Source organism: Gekko japonicus, unplaced genomic scaffold (assembly GCF_001447785.1).
Source record: "Gekko japonicus isolate JY-2015 unplaced genomic scaffold, Gekko_japonicus_V1.1 scaffold846, whole genome shotgun sequence".
In the NCBI taxonomy this organism is placed as follows: domain Eukaryota; kingdom Metazoa; phylum Chordata; class Lepidosauria; order Squamata; family Gekkonidae; genus Gekko; species Gekko japonicus.
This window is the reverse complement of record NW_015164696.1, coordinates 128,522-146,042: the sequence shown is the minus strand read 5'-3', so window position 1 is coordinate 146,042 and position 17,521 is coordinate 128,522. Positions and strand designations below refer to the sequence as shown.

General features: G+C 42.1%; 1 protein-coding gene across 1 annotated transcript in view; it reads right to left on the bottom strand.

Annotated features, from left to right (window-relative positions):
- Positions 1-17,380, bottom strand: part of MYCBP2 (MYC binding protein 2, E3 ubiquitin protein ligase) — a 184,237-nt gene extending 166,857 nt beyond the window's left edge. The window contains exon 1 of the mRNA XM_015409457.1: positions 17,136-17,380. Within this exon, the coding sequence (XP_015264943.1) occupies positions 17,136-17,356 (221 nt within the window). The 5' untranslated portion in view covers positions 17,357-17,380. The remainder of the gene's footprint in view (positions 1-17,135) is intronic.
- Between the last annotated feature and the right edge of the window lie 141 nt (positions 17,381-17,521).

Below are 17,521 nucleotides of genomic sequence, written 5' to 3'. Positions count from 1 at the left end.
CACCATGAGAATCCAACAAAGAGACTACATGGAGAATGATAAAAGAACTAATGCATCATTATTCCAACAGTGATTTTAAAAGTGTGTTTCCCACACTCCTCAGCCAATACAAGCGCTTAGGCGGCTTGCAAATCACAATACACATTAGAAATGAGTAGTATCTTCAAAGCAACAGGAAAGGACAGAGTCAATGAAAATCCTGAGCAAGTGACCAGGCACTGAAATCTTAACAAGGCTGACACCAGATGAACAGACGAGGAGAGACTGCTCCGTACTCAGGGTGACACAACTGAAAAGCCCTCCCTTGAAATGCTCATCTCATCTTCAATACCGGAAGAAAATGGGAGCAGGGCCTTAAGTGACACGCATCTACAATACGCAGACAATCATTTAGGTATACTGGCATTACCACCTCATCTCTCGAACTCCCCTTCATATCAATTTTCATTGATCTGAAGCCTTAAACACTACAGCAATGGCTTGTAGACAGGAGAGTTGTCACCTCCCCTTCTTACCACAACCCTCTGTCCTTCAAACCTGCTCGCAGGGGCAAGGGCAGAGTTGTTCGGGAATAGCACAAAATGCAGAGCAGGGGAAGCAACAAGAGGGAATCAGCAGACACTCCCCCTCCCCACCCTTGTTCAAGCTTTATGCAAAAGAAGCAAGTGCTCACACAAAATGGGAAGGCAATTTCTGTTGACTCCCATCCTACGGCAAAGTTCACATGCACCATCTTGAACCTTTGGTAGTCACAACTTTCAGGTTGACAAAAGGGCCAGGAATTTTAGGGCTTGTTGACATGTGTTCAAGGGTCTTTGTTGTTGTTTTTATGGGCAAGAAAGGCCCTTTGCTGAGAAGAGAGCAGGGGGAAAGCGAGAGTTCTCCAGGTAAGAGGTGCAAAATCAGACAAAGCTAAGCTATGTTTTGTGCTTTGTAAGATGTTAAACTTTATTCTGACTCAGCATGTTTTTTTCTGGAATTCACAGGACAGAATGTGGGTGAGGAAAGGGATGCCAATTAGGAGTAGGGTGGCTTTTTTACAATTAAAATCAAGATTTGCCAAAGATAAAAGAAGAGGCTTTATGAACACTAAAACTGAGCTAGACAAAATTTGGTTGTCATCCGCAGATAAAACAATACAAAAATTTTACAACTTCTTAATAAATGATGCTACACAAACGGAAATAATAAAGCCCTGTATGAAGGCGTGGGAGAAGGATATAGGAAACACCATAAATTTAGAGATGTGGTCAAAACTGTGGAACTCAATAAAATTACTAAGAGCCACATCTTATAAGGAGAACATTTTCAAAATGTTCCACAGATGGCATTGGACTCCAGATAAGCTAATGAAATGTTATATACAGGTTTCAGGGAATTGCTGGAGGTGTAATCAAAATGTTGGCACTTACTACCATATTTGGTGGAGGTGTGGAAGAGTAGAAAAATATTGGAAGAGTGTAAAACAACTAATTTTAGAGATTGTAGAAATTGATTTACCACTGGAACCAGAAATATACCTGTTGAACATGTTACCGGATAGGATAAAATACAAGTTGACTCCCATCCTACGGCAAAGTTCACATGCACCATCTTGAACCTTTGGTAGTCACAACTTTCAGGTTGACAAAAGGGCCAGGAATTTTAGGGCTTGTTGACATGTGTTCAAGGGTCTTTGTTGTTGTTTTTATGGGCAAGAAAGGCCCTTTGCTGAGAAGAGAGCAGGGGGAAAGCGAGAGTTCTCCAGGTAAGAGGTGCAAAATCAGACAAAGCTAAGCTATGTTTTGTGCTTTGTAAGATGTTAAACTTTATTCTGACTCAGCATGTTTTTTTCTGGAATTCACAGGACAGAATGTGGGTGAGGAAAGGGATGCCAATTAGGAGTAGGGTGGCTTTTCCCATTTCCAGTCCATCTCCCATCAAATTAAATCCTACTTGCCATGTCAGCAGACCATTACAGTAACATGGTAGCAATCCAGTTCCAGGTACTCTTGGATGAGAGATCATCTGAAGCCATTCCAGCCTGGGTTTGAGACTGAAATTGTCTTAATAATTTGGTGGATTACCTGTGATAGGATAGAACATGGTGCTCTTGAAAGCTACTGAGAGACCCAGAAGAACCCATACTATCAGCCATGGATTGTCTATGGGACTGGAACTAAGGAGTACTATGTTATAATGATTTCATTCTACCTGGCAAACTGAATATGGTACTGTGAAGAAATTATTACTGTTGCCATGGTATTCTGCAGGATGCTATTTAATATTCACATTAAACTCTCAAGAAAAGGTCTTCTGGATACTTGGGGTGAGGCATCACCAGATGACACCAAACATTTCTCCTTTGCATGTGGTGCAGCTGAGACAGTGGAAACTGAATCTGTGTTCGGAGTCAGTGACAGCATGAATAAAGTTAATAAAGGGAAGCAAGGCAAGACAGGGTACTATTATGCAATTTGTCACACCAATGAAGGTGGTGTTCAATCAACTGTGCCCCTAAAAGATCAGTTTTGCAGCTTGAGGTCTGCATACTAAACAGTATGTATGCACAGGAAGCATTTGCAGCTCAATGCACCTTATACCAACTTGGGCTGGAACACCAGCTTTTACCTTTAGAAAAAGAAGGATCTTGCCGTAGTCACCCATGTTACATCCAGATTTGATTACTATTAATGTGCTCTCTTTTTCAAGTTGGCAAAAACAGTTTTGGCAACCACATTAATTCAGGCATACAATAATGAGAGCATCTGTGCAGTATGGTGATAAACCTTTAAAAAACCCTACAAGGAAAGGGATCAGAGGACGTCTGAAATAGGACCTCTGTTATAGGAGGGAAAAACAAAGTAGTGTTCTGCAGATGGAAATCCTTCTGCCCCTGGAAAACCTCTGATGCATGTAAACCCAAGCCTGTCCTACTTGTTCTGAAATCTGTTTTTAACAATGCTGTTTGTTTTTCTATGCGGAGTCCTTTCTAAAAGTGGTCATCACTGTTTTTATTATTGTGTGATGGTTGTTTGTTACAGTAAACCAAGATAAGATGTGCCTAAAGATAAGGTAACCCCAAGTGAGAGGAGAGGCAAAAGGTGTTTTGAGTGTGAAGGGAAAACTGGCAAAGAGGATCTACAGAAGGAAGGTAATGATGATAAATACAAACATAAGGCAATGTGAGAATTGACATTTGTATCATAGGTTTAGGTTCTTCCGGCTAAGTCTGGCACTAGAGGATTTATGATCACGAAAACACATGACGTCACAACCAACTCAATAATAAAGTTGATGCATTATATAAAAAAGCTAATGCATACATATGCATGTGCTAATTGCTTAACAGCTACTGAAACCTATACTAACTGGCTATAACACAGATAGAGCAAGCACTGAACAAGACCTCTACAGTCCAATGAATAAGTGGTATCCATTTATAGTCAAGATGGATAAAGAGCAAGTGGAACGGGAACATTGGTCATCCTGTAAATATAGGACTCGCTTATGTTGCCCTTTAAGATTTACAAAATACTTAACTACAGACTTCGCAGAAATTTTGTTTGAAAAACCTTTAGAATTTGTTTTATGTTGTTTTATGATATTATATGCCTTCCTATAAATGTTCCTTGTATTACCAGGCTCCTTTTTACTAATGGTAATGACATGGTATATATTGTTATACATATTATTATAACATATTTCATAGCTGTTATTTTGTATTAACAGATTGTTACTCATATTGATATTTCTTTGTAGTTGTTTAAAAGTTCAATAAAATAATTTCAAAATATATTTTGAAACTGGCTATAAAGCATAAATATACACATTTAACACAACAAAGTCATTTAAAACTGAAGGGGGAGGGATTTCTCAGCTTTGTAAACTTTCTACTATATTTCAAGATGACCGTTCACCACAACCTGGAAAACCCTTAAACAGTGGACTAAGAAATGAGGATTACCAAGATCTTGAGGGATCAACATGCTAAAAAGACTAATTCACCAGGCTGAAATCCTTCAGAAAGGTAACATCAAAGTGGATACACTGCACTAAAATGGGGCATGTGAATCAATTCCATGTGCCAAGCAAAGCTAGCGTATTAGTACAGAGGTCTGGAAGATGAAGGTTGCTCTTTCAGGACACTGGATGGGCCACGGACACACGAGGCAAATACAGTAGTATGATTCAACTCCTCTCCACACAGTTGGCAGATGGTCTCAAAGTCACTTCAGACTTCAGCCTCTCCTTCATTTTGTGCAGAGATTTTCTTATTACAAAAACGCAAATCACTATATACAAAATTCTTTGTCTTTTGAAATGAAACCTAAAACATAAGCTTTACAGTCAAGATTCAGCTTATGAGAATCTTGTTGATCATATCGTTATCTGTAACAAAAAGCCTCTTGCTCTTCTACAAGTCTACCAGCCGCAAATTAAATTCCTAATTTCCTGTTTGTATTTCTAGCGTTTATCTTTGATATTTCCAAATTTTTAGACACAAATGCAGGTGCAAGATAATATTACATCATCTAATAGGAACTTCCCCTCAGTGATGTACAGTGTTTATTTCATACATCAATAAATATTAGCCAGAAATATCATTGTTAGGCTTTTTTCCAGTTCTGCATATAACCTGAATGACTTTTTTTAATCGACCTGTTACAAAATGTGATACATATGAACATAGTTAAAAGTTTCTCAGTACTGCAGTGTCAAACCAAACTGTGATCATGAGGAAAAATGATGTTCCCAGCTTCCTTTCCAAGAAATCCTAATTTAAAATATTTCAACAGCAGATGTACCTTTTCCCCTCCCCGCTTTCTAAATAATGATTACTGTATTGCATTTATAGGCCGCCTTCCTCACTGAAACTCAAGGCAGATTACACGGTGAAGGGTGATGCAATCAACAGGATGAGACATTTAATAAGCAATGTACTAGGATTAACAAAACTGAAACAAGCAAAGAATATTAGACATGACAGAGAATGCAGATACAGTGGAGAAAAACAGAATTACATCAGTGGAAAACAATGCAGTGACAGCAAGATAATACATAAAGCAAACAGACACATGCCATACACAGTAGTACAGTTCAGTCCCATTCACTTCATAAAAGCAACCCGCTGAACCACTCCACTGCAGAAATGCCCTCCTGAAAAACTCTGTTTTACATAGGCTGTGGAGTGACAGAAGCATGGGAGCACAAAGTGGAGGCCACAACACAGAATTCACATGTACAGTTAAGCTGTCAATTTTGCCCATTTGCAAGGCAGTACCTACAAAAGGCCCTGATCAGATGAGGGAAGTTGTCAAGACAGAGCACAGGAGCAGCAGTCATGCAGATGTGAGGCTCCAGGGCCATGAAGGGCTTTAGATAGGATATCCAGTACCCTGAATTGAACCGGATAACCGATGAGCAATCATGAAGCGACTGTGGAATGGATGCTGATATGCATCCCTCCCCAAGCTCCTGATAATAACTGTGCTGCAGCATTCTGTACCAACTGGAGCATCCAAGTTGACTTCAAGGACAGACCTGTGTAGAATGGATTACAATCGTCCCGTCTCAATGTTACCATGGCATGGATTCAGGTGACCAGTCAAGGTAGGGAGCTCCCTTTACACTCACTTTTACTGGCTTGTAGTTGAAATTAGGGTGAATAACCTAGACATGGTAGATTTGAGATTTCCAGATCTTCAGTACGGTTCTCAGGACTGTGTTCTGTTCTTTCCTTCAGCAATGTTTGCAACAGGACATATTATGGGATCTTATCCATTAATTTAGCTATTTTACTAGAAGGCTTTTATGGTTTACCTAAATACATTGCTGTCCCTCTCTAACAACAAATTAACACTATTTGCCTTATATTAGTATGTGCATATATGCCAAACCTACCTTCTTAATACATTGTCCTATATTCACCTAAAGAAAGGAATTTATTAAATATTTTAAGGTTGCTTTTAAACTGGAATAAGTCTTCCAAGGAAGACAGATGTAACAGGACTGTACGTTAAGACCAACCTTTATTTTCTTCATTAAAATAGTCATTTGTAGAAAGGCTATTAATATTTCCAATTAAAAACGAAGGTTTTGTTGTTGTTGTTGTTGACCTTGGCATCCTGCTGATGGAAACGGCAAGCAGGATCATTTCAGCCCCCTCCTCCCCTTCCCCCTCCCCAAACCCACCTGACTCTTACTCTCATAACCCCAGGAATCAACTTACCTGACATCATATCGGCCTACTTGGGGGAAGGGAAGACAAGCAACAGTCAGCATCTGCCACTGGCCAACTAGTCAATCCAGCCCCATGTATACTGCTGAGCTCCAAACAGATTAAAAGAGAATGCACACTGGGTATTGTTTGCATATCTGAAGGCAGCACAGTTCTAAATAGCTGCAATAGCAGATTAAAAGTGGTGCTTTAAAAGTCTGCTTTAAAAGTCTGGAGTCCCGTTTGATTTACAATTGTCTTACACAGGAGTGAAAAAATAGGTGTGTATGTTGTAGCACTACACAACACATTAAAATGCACATGTGAGTCTTACGGATTCACCAATAACCATGACTCTTGTGATGTAAACTATCATATACTAACAAACAACTGAATGAATCTGAAAGATGCCCCATGTTCTCTTTACACTGAGCTCCCCGTCCAATAGTTCAAGGGATAAACGCTGCACACAGGTAACTTGAAATATTTCCCTGCTAGCTATTTTGCTACAGGAAAAGCCACGTCTAGTAGGCTGAATGATACTGAAAAATACAAGGGAAAGTGGTGGTGTTTTTCACTCACCATATAATCTCACTACTAATCTTCCACAAGCAACCCTCTCCCCTTTAGACAATTCCAAATGTAGACCCAATGCATTTAGAACTCCACAGAGTGGAAAGCCACTGAAAAGCAATTTACGTGTTTTCCATACGGGACAGGCTTGTGTAGGTTCCTCACTGCTACCGCTGCTGTCATATCAGTGCAGCAGCAGCAAGACTTCCTCACAACAGGTCTCCCCATAGTTTCCCTGACCTAGTTCCCCAAAGGCAGCCCCCACCGGGGCTTTTCCATCAAACATAAACTTCTTTTACGATTTAGCAGCATGTACAATTCATGACTTAATACACAAAATGGTAGTACTTGGCATATTAATGGAATTCAAAAGTATAAATGTCTGTCTTCTATCATCTTCCATAAGAAAAGTGGCAAGTATATCCAATGCTTAATACAGAGCTATGAATAACTGCCTTCTGTGTTACCATAGCACATGTATCTGAATTCCACCACCACGGGAGGAGGAGGTGGTGGAGAATGTTGTCAAGTCACAGCTGACTTATAGTGACCTCAGAGGGTTTTCAAAGCAAGAGATATTCTGAGTTGGTTTGTCATTGCCTGCCTCCACATGATGGCCCTGGTATTCCTTGGAGGTCTCCCATCCAAATACTAGCCAGGGCTGACCCAACTTAGCTTCCAAGATCTGATGAGATCGGGCCAGCCTGGGCTATCCAGGTCAGGGCATCTGAGAGACAGGGAAAAATAAAAGTTGAAGGCAGAAAACAAATGCTGTAACAAACAAAGAGAAGAGGATTTATTTAGACAGAAAGACTCTCATACAGTAACAGTTGGTAGGGCTACCAGCACATTCGGATATTAAGTTAAACTTTATAAAACTGAAAAACACTGAACCCTTTCAACAATGTTAAACACTATCAAACACATAGCATAGTAGCTGTTGCTAATATTATTTACATTTTGCTTTCGTCCGGCTTTGGCTGGTGCATCTGCTGCATCCATTCCTGGGTCAGTCACATCCAGCCACAGTGTTCCGTGCCTTAGTTACATCTAGACTGGACTATTCCAATGCACTCTACTTGAGGCTACCCTTGAAAAGCATTCAGAAGCTACAGCTAGTGCAGAGAATGCTGTGCCTAACCTGCTGATCAGGGCCAGCTATCAGCAGCATCTGACCCCAATACTGCAGCCATTACACTGGCTACTGATCCACTCATGAGACCAATTCAAAGTGTCGGTTTTGGCCTCTAAAGCCCTATATGACGTGGGAACCAGGGTATCTGAAGGACCGTCTCCTCCCAGATGTTCCAGCCCAGGAATTAAGATCACAGGCAGAGGATCTCCTGACTGTCCCATCAACCAAAGAAGCTTGTTTGGTATGTACACAAGAGAGGGCTTATTCTGTGGCAGTCCCACAATTATGGAACAACCTCTGGAGGGATACACGCCTGGCCCCCATTTTCAATCTTTAGCAGGCAGTTGAAGACCATTTTATTTAGGATTTCATCCCGATATTGCAGCCTGTAGTGTTACAATTCTATACTGCTGAAAGACCAGGGTTGAACACAAATAACCTCTGTATGCTAACAGTTGTATTTTGACCTTACATTTGGATTAGTCTTTCTTTATTATTTGTTCTTAAGCAGTCCTCAGTAGCAACTAGCATTACGTTTCATTTCATCAATAGTGCAGTCCTATTTATACACAAGGGGCTGCGGTGGCTCAAGTGGTTAAGACGCTGACTGCAGACCGTAAGGTCGGTAGCCTCGGCAGTTCGAGATCCAAGTGCCGCATGATGGAGTGAGCTCCCGTCTCCGGCCCCAGCTCCTGCCAACCTAGCAGTTGGAAAGCAAGAAATTGCAAGTAGATAGGGTAGGTAACAGCGTTCCATGCGCCTCAGTGTCTAGTCATGCCGGCCACATGACCATGGAAATGTCTTTGGACAGCGCTGGCTCTTTGGCTTGGAAACAGAGATGAGCACTGCATCCCTAGAGTCAGATTCGACTGGCTTTCGAGCAAGGGAAACCTTCATTCCACAATAAACCCTATTGCACAGGAAAACATGGAAGAATTTAAAGGTTGCAAGCCCACTGATTTCAATAGATTTAAACTGCACAGAATTGCACAATGCTAACTTCGTTTAGTTCAAAGATTTATTTTCTTTATTTGCAAAAGAAAAAAAAATCCAACTTTTAAATAATTTGGAATGGCGGTAAAAGTTAAATATTTATGAACTCAGAAAACAGGACTATATGAAAAAACTGTATATCTATAATTCCATTAATCTAGGGAAAATATACAACAAAAACTAAGATCACAAAGCTGGCCTTATAACTGGACTGGTACATGAGAGGTCTTCATTTCATTCGACTTTGTTAGAAGCATCAGTAGAATAGGTATACCAATTAATATTGATCCAAACTTTCATTACATTATTATGAAGCTAGGAATCAAAATAAATTGTACACACAAACTGACAAAGATTCTCAGTTATCTTATTTGTAAACTTCCCACAGCAATAAGCAGAAAGTTCAACAGCTTTATTTAAGCAACATTCTTATCATTATGGCTGCAAAGTTCACTTACTAAATAAGCCTAAAGAACTCAGCATGACTTGCTCCTAAGAAAACATGCTTGGGATCAGCTTGTTAATCTGTTAACAAATGACTTCTATTATTAGCAATGAAGTGTCATATACAATCTTCAGTTAAACGGCATTAGTGTGGTATCAATAAATTAAAAGGTCCTTAACGAAATGCAAATCATCTTGAGATTAAAGAGTGAACATGTTAAGCTTTTCTCTAACTATTATTAACTCATTCAGTACTGTGCATCATCAGTAGCACTTTTTTCAAAAAAACCTGAGACTGTGAAAGTGAAACAAATGCAAAATTTTCTTACCAAGCCTACTTATTACTTTTTCTTTGATTAGTGCATGAAATTGACGATATGCTCACAAAGTATTAAGAAACTTATACTTTATTTCATTTAAACAATGATCACAAATACTCCGCACTGAAGACAGAAATGGCTATACATTACCAAACTATACTTTAATTTTTACCAGTTGGGAAAATAGGAACAAGCTGAACATAAAAGCCACCAACACTGCTGTAAACAAAAAGACTGAGTTCAAAACACTGTGCAGGTCTCACAATTACAGTGCATAAAGAGAACACTCCTATTTTTAATGAAAAGAAAAGAAAAAAATCCCATAGTAGGGGAACATTTAATAATGATAATAGTAATAAAATTTGTATGCTAAGTAAGACTTGATATTCTGTTGAAGAGTTCAATAGTTCTAAGGGCATGCACAGAAAAAATACAGGACTGCAGCCTATTGGGAGAGAGAGCCATTGAGGATAAAGATGCAAGTCACATTTATTTAGGCGGTTTCTAGGCCCTCAGAGTCCTGCTCGAGGTGGCTTACAATTAGCAATGTCATAATAAATGTCAGCAAAACTAACACTCCTCAGCCATGTTTTATTTATAAAGGTAAAGTAAAGGTAAAGGTTTCCCTTGCTCGAAAGCTAGTCGAATCTGACTCTGGGGGGTGGTGCTCATCTCTGTTTCCAAGCCAAAGAGCCATTGCTGTCCGAAGACTTTTCCGTTGTCATGTGGACGGCAATGACTAGATGCCGAGGTGCACGGAACGCTGTTGCCTTCCCACAAAAGCGGTATCCTATTTATCTACTTGCAATTTCTTGCTTTCAAACTGCTAGGTTGGAAGTAGCTGGGGGCAGAGACGGGAGCTCACTCTGTCACACAGCACTAGGGTCTCAAACTGCTGAGCTACCAACCTTCCAGTCTGCTACTCAGTGTCTTAACCTCTGAGCCACCACAACCCTGTTTTATTTATACCCCACTCCATCTCAGCGAATATATGTCCCTGAAAATACCAGCATAATTGACATTTATCAAAATCCTTGCCTATGATTCATTCTTTCACACTGAGCTCCATAGATTTCGGAAACTGAGTACTGCCTTAAACTGACATGAACCTCCATTCTTCCACATGTTGTTGATGCCAGAGAGAAACTGTATTTTCAAAGATTCACCTATATATTTCATTTGATGCATCAGTCAGAGGAACCCAAGCAAGTGAAAAGCACAAGGAGACAGCAGTAATAATGCCATGCAACCAGGCTGCAGGATCACAATGCTTGGCCAACATCCAGACTGTACTCCTGGGACCCAATATCTGCAGACGTTCTATATCCTCCAACATTTGAAAATACCTTTCCAACATTAAATCCTTAGGCAGGGGTTCCCAACGCAGTGCCAACCCCTTTCCTGGCACTTACTAAGTGTTTTCAGAAAGTGGGCAGGGCCCGGTGGAGCTTTTGCCCAACAGGGCTTCTGATTGGCTATACAGATTTTTACAAAGTTGCTTCACCGGCAGCTGCCACCATGGCCCAAGGATCTTCACTATGTGACTGGAGATAAACTGTGTGTATGCAAGAAAATATTTTAAACAATATGTTCATTTTAAAAGACATCCACTTAAAAAGAGCTTCTGCCTAAAACATTGAAGAGATTCGACCTCACTCACTGATATTTTGCAGTTGGTTCTGCCCCCTGTGGCAGCCATTTTCTGGTTGCACCACAGACTCAGAAACACTGGGGACCCCTGTCTTAACACATGGTTTAATGCAACAACAATTCACAGTTTGCTGCTATGTGAACAACCTTTGAAGGTGATACCTCACGAGATCTGACCCTTCCCTTGTACACAGTGAATTAGTTACTCCAGCATCACATTACATCCCAACTGACCTGCTGTGTTCTGCAAGCTCTCTACAAACCAAGAGTCCAAACCACTGTTCCCTCTAATCTCTCTCACACACACACTGAGCGTAGCAGTTCACATCCTGAGTAGAATATAACTGCTGTAATCTTATCATGGCAAAAAAATGGTTTATCATTAAAGTAGAAAGTAGTTAAGAGAAGGGATGGGGGGGACAGGAAAACAGCTGCCATCAGGAGGCCCCACTGGTGGACCTCCTGATGGCACCTGGTATTTTTGGCCACTGTGTGACAGAGTGTTGAACTGGATGGGCCTTGGCCTGATCCAACACTGGTGTCTCTTATGACCACGTGAGTAAGTGTAATAGTTCAAGGCTTGTTTCTGTAGTAGCAAGCCTTGTTTCCCCATAACTGAACCAGGCATGATCCAGAGAAACTCAGTAGCAATGCAACCTTTGAAAATTTAAGATTGGCAACCATGTGAGTTGGCTATAAAATTTTAAAATACTGTTTTAAAGATTATTCCATTCATGATTCTGAAATGAAATATTCCATAATGGGGAAAGGGGGAGGGGGTTAACTTTTCCCAAAAGTTTCCAGTTTTGGGGGGAGAACTGGGAGACACCTAGGAAATCAACTCTGAATGTTTCCTTATTCTTTTCCTTCCCTGGACCTATGCATCTCTACCATCCATAGAGGGTACTAATACTAATGCCATGTAAGCATGCATTTATCAACCTCGTATGCCAGTGTTGCAACAAACTTCAGTACTTAAAACATGATATTATATTGTCCACTGGTACTGTAAATGAGGTAGTTATAGCTTTACCCCAACATGTTAAATACATGCTTAGAGTAAACAGATTTATTTTAAACACTAAAATATCAAAGGTATTCAACCGATTTATTCTCAAAGGTTGCTTGAAGTTTTCTGTTTACTTGTCACATATGCAATGAACTCAAAACTATATTCAATTCCAGTTGAAGATGCATGAACAGAAAGCAGAAAGAAAAGCAGTAAAAATGGTAGCTACTAAATACTTGCACAAGCATATTCAGAGCTCAAAAAAGAAATCAGAGAAAAAAACTCTGTACATCTACTCTAGGCTACCACACTGTGTTAATCAAGCATGCCTCTTCATTAATCTGTGCAATTCCATATTACATTAAAAGGAAGATTCATATTGAAAAATGAGAGAGCAGCACCACAGAACCAATCGAAGGAGTCGTGCACATAGCTTTTATATTAGGATGGCATCTTCTCAACATGATGTCATCTTTGGCCATATAATTTATGAGTATATGAAGCTGCCTTATATCCAAAATTGTCTACTCACAACAACTTTCTGGAGTCTCAGGCACAAAAAGGTCTTTCTAAACACATGTTACTTGAGACCCTTTTAAAGTGGAGGTGTCAGTGACTGAACCTGGCACTTCCAGTGTGCAAAGCAACAACTGAAGCACAGAGCCTCCAAACGTGGTCATAAAAAGTGACACACACAAACACACCCCTACCTGACCGATAAGATCCATCTCGGAAACAAACAGATTCAGAATGCTATGCTATTACTGAGTCAGTATTATAGACTTGGAACGGCTGCAGGGTCTTTGACTGCCCAGCCCCTTTTTACTTTTGAAATGAGAAAGTGATCACACCAGGATAAGCTTGTAGTCATGCCACTGGGCATTTGTCAAATCAAGGAACAAAACCAGGGTACTCTCAGGAATTCAGCTTACACTGCTCATAGAGAACAGCCACTTCTCTAGCTATCTGTGGAACTTTTGCCTCCAGGTGATAAGGCAGAGGAACTTTATAGGTTAAGTTCTCCCCCTCAACCAAGCTAAATTAGTAAAATATCTAGGACCTGGGCAGTTCAAGCGAACATTTGCTAGGCTGATATAATGAAGAAAACACAACTTGATGCAGCTTCTGCCATACAAGCTATGAGGTCCCCAGCACTTTTATGCTCAGCAGCAGGAGACTATCTCAGGGTTGAGAATAAACGAGCACAGACCTTCTAGTGCAGACAGAGATAATCCACTTCCATCTCATATTCATTCTCATTTTCAGTTACGAGCAAGAGCCACACAAACACTCTGGAGGATCTCCCACCTCCCCCCAAATAATTTAGGGAGAAGACAACTGGGAGCTTCTACATAGCAGCCCTGCCACTTCCAGCTCAGGAACAAAGTGCAGGGCTCGGTCATCTTGCATTCTGTCACTCTTACCCCTGCTCAGCGAACAGCTCTGGTCCTCCCTACTAGGTTCTGAACAGAAACTGGGCACTGCACTATCCATGGGTACCACAAGACACAAGCAGAAATTGGCTCCTCGGGGATAGGCACACCCTGAACCGTTCCACTGCCTTAAGTCTTATTTAGTGTTTCTGTGAATCCCACTTCTCTTCAGTCAAGCACTAGGCCTGCTACACAGCTCCTCTGTCTGGATCATAAAGGCATGCATGAACCTGCATCACCATTTGTCTCTTAACAAGAAACCTGACCAAGACCAGGCTACTGGGATGGCATTACCTGCTCAAAAGGAGGACTGCAGGACACCTCCTCCCACTTCTCTTCAGTCAAGCACTAGGCCTGCTACACAGCTCCTCTGTCTGGATCATAAAGGCATGCATGAACCTGCATCACCATTTGTCTCTTAACAAGAAACCTGACCAAGACCAGGCTACTGGGATGGCATTACCTGCTCAAAAGGAGGACTGCAGGACACCTCCCTCTTTCAAACGAGAGAACAAAAGGGTGACCAAACCCTACGAAGCAACAAATATAATCCTCAGATACAAAAACACAACTGACAAATAATGTCAGAACACCAAGAACCACTCAAAACAAGTTAAATTCACCAGGAGAAAGTCAATAAAGGCGCCGGATACCACCGGAAACGCGATCAGACGCCCGCCCTTGCCCCGCAGTTTCTGGAAACTAGTACCTCCAAGGTACTAGTTTTTTGCTGCGCTTTTTCGGCAGGAAGCCTCAGTTGTGCCACGGAAGCGCTACGCTTCCCAGATGTGCTGGTGAGATCGCGACCGGAAACTCCGCTTGTCTTCCGTATCTCTTGCGTGGCTAATGTTGCGTGTGACCGCAGCCAATGTACTATATACAGCCCCATACTACACAAAGTCAAGAATCCCTTTCTTCTTCCTGTGCACATTACATTTATTTCAGTAGTAAAGAGGTCTCTAGATAGACATTAATGTACAGTTAACCCAGTGCCTAAAAATAATTAAATTTAGATACCAGCACAGCTGAACTGCAGAAGGAACAGGTAAATCATTATTTTTGTCTGCACTAGCTATATCACTATCCTGGAAAATTTACAAACTGCTCCTATATAGCAGATCATCTTCTTTCCTTGCAGCACCACGACACTCTCTCAGCATCTCTCCAATATCAGGCGTGCCTTAAGTTCGAAAACAAACCATTCAAATGGATGGTGAACTCCCTCTTAAATATCTTCCATTCCTAAATTAACAACTTTTTAGGCACATAAAATATTAGCATCTCCTTGTTTCCTTGTTTGAACACAGTCTCACTGAAAGCAGCTACCCAGTACTTATGAATCTTGACTCCACATGGCACTTCCGGACAACAAACCCCACCCCCTATAAATAATGGTTGAGGAGATTCTGTTCCACTGTATCTGATGAAGTGTGTGTGCACACAAAAGCTTATACCATGAATAAAACTTTTTTGGTCTTAAAGGTGCCACTGAACTCAAAGTTTGCTCTGAAAGCGGCTACAGTGAGGGAAAGAAACCTTCCATATCATACGACATAGCAAAACTAAACCTCTACCTTTGCCAGATTACTCATGCGGCCTTCAGTTGCTTTACTTCCATTCTGTGGCATCTCCATTCTCCTGTCTCCCCTCATGGTCGACAGCAAGCTCCTCAAAGCAGAGGCCTACCTTTTTTATTTTTGCTTATTTTACTCTTTTTTATAAATAAAGGGTTTTTTAACTCTCTAAAGCACTATGTACATTGATAGCACTACATATATAAATAATACGCACGTCACCTGACAGTAGCTGTCCCCATTACACTGTCATTCACTATGTTTGGCATGACAGCAAATAAGGGGTAACATAACCAACTCCCAGGCTGGCTTCCTATAGGTGCAGTTTAGTGCCTAGTAATAAGAGTAAATACTCGACAACTGCTCATCAGTTAACTGATAATTAAACTTCAGACAATTCAGTGATAGTGTTATAACTGTAGTCTTAACCTAACATGATCTTACTCTAAAATAAACAGTTCATTCTACTCTGGAAAGCGCTGCCATCTCCACACTGCTGAAGTAAGAGACAACCCATTTCTAGATGTCAGGTCTCTGCACGCAATGTGTCTGAATGCACTTTTTAAAATTACCTGGTAAAAATTTAAACCTAAAACAGTACCAACCTAGAGACTAACTATGACAGCAAAATGAACGGCAACAACCCATTTCTAGATGTCAGGTCTCTGTACGCAATGTGTCTGAACTCACTTTTTTAAATTACCTGGTAAATACCGGTACCTACCCTACAACCCCTCAGTAGTCATTGATTCTAAAATACTTGTGAAAAAAAATCATAGCTCATACTCTGGAAGCAAAGGCAGACATTCCCTTGTAACCATCTAAACACAGCATGCATTCTGTCATATATTTTGACATTTATTCCTCAACAGGTGTTGCTCCACGGGAAGGACTTGTATTGAATTAGCACCCAGGTCTCAGGCCTGAATTCAGGAGAATCCTTACCACCTTGGTGGTGACGAACGGTCCTTAAGAACTGTTCAACAGCTGCTCCCAAACCACCCCCAATCCTTTGCTCCCACCCCCCAATCCACAAGCAATAGACAGCCACAGGTTAGAAAGCTATTAGGAAAGCAAGGCAGCAGTGACAAATACCAAAACATTACCTTGTTAACTGGCATGAGGTAAGCGGCTTGCTGATGAACACAACCTGCTATAGTACTGTAAGACATTGTCCCAGACAATACAGGGGGACATTTTTCACTTACTCCGAGGTGTTTTGCTGCCTGCCTAGATGTTTCTGTAGAATCTACAGGAAAGTGGTCGATTCATGAAGGGCCCTTCCAAAAAAAAAAAAATCCCCCCAAAAACCCAGTCTTCTAACCCAGATATCATTGGGGGGGTTGGGTTTTTTGTTTTTTGTTGCTTACAATGAAGTACAAAACCCCTTCCTTTTGCCAGATGTTTACATTCACAGGGGTGGGCGACAACACCTCTCCCGGAGCCAAAGTTCACAAAACAATACCCTTTCCTGCTGCTGCTGCTGTTGTTGTTACAGCCCATTTGTGTCGCCAGAGGTAGCCTCGCTGGCCCAACCGGGAACAAAACCCAACGTTAAGAGGAGAGAACTGCACACTCGTCCATAAGGAAAGGCCAATGACAAAGGTGCGGGCCCGGCCAGGATCTGGCTCCGGAAGGCTGGGAGAGATTTTTGATTTTTTTTGGTCCTAGATCTACGTGTACGGGGACGGCGCTTGGAGAGGTGGTGCTGAGGCAGGACCGGAGGGGTCCAGGAGGGCCGCGGGGTTCCCTCCGGGGCCGGCGGCGGGGCGTGTGCGCATCAGCAGCATCAGCATCATCATTACCTGCCCGGGTGGCCGGCCTGCTCCCGCTCGCTCAGCGCCGCCGCGGTGTAAATCCTCCGGTAGCGCTCGGCCAAGGCCCGGCCGGACAGCAGCAGCTGGTAGCGACCCCGGCAGCCGCCGCCGCCTCCCGCACCGGGCGGGGAAGGCAGCCCCGAGGAGGCCATCTGATGCGGCGGCGGCAGCAGCGCCCCGAAGCCGGCCGCGCTCTCGCCAGGCCCCATGGCCACGCAGGGCTCGTCGCCGGTGCCGCTGGGGAAGAGGAAGAAGCCGCCACCGCCGCCGGCGCCGGCGCCGCCGGGCTCGGAGCCTGTGCAGGACGCAGCGGCGGACGCTGCCGCGCTCATGGCCCTCTCCCCCCCCGCCCCCACACGCTCCGCCCCGAGCTC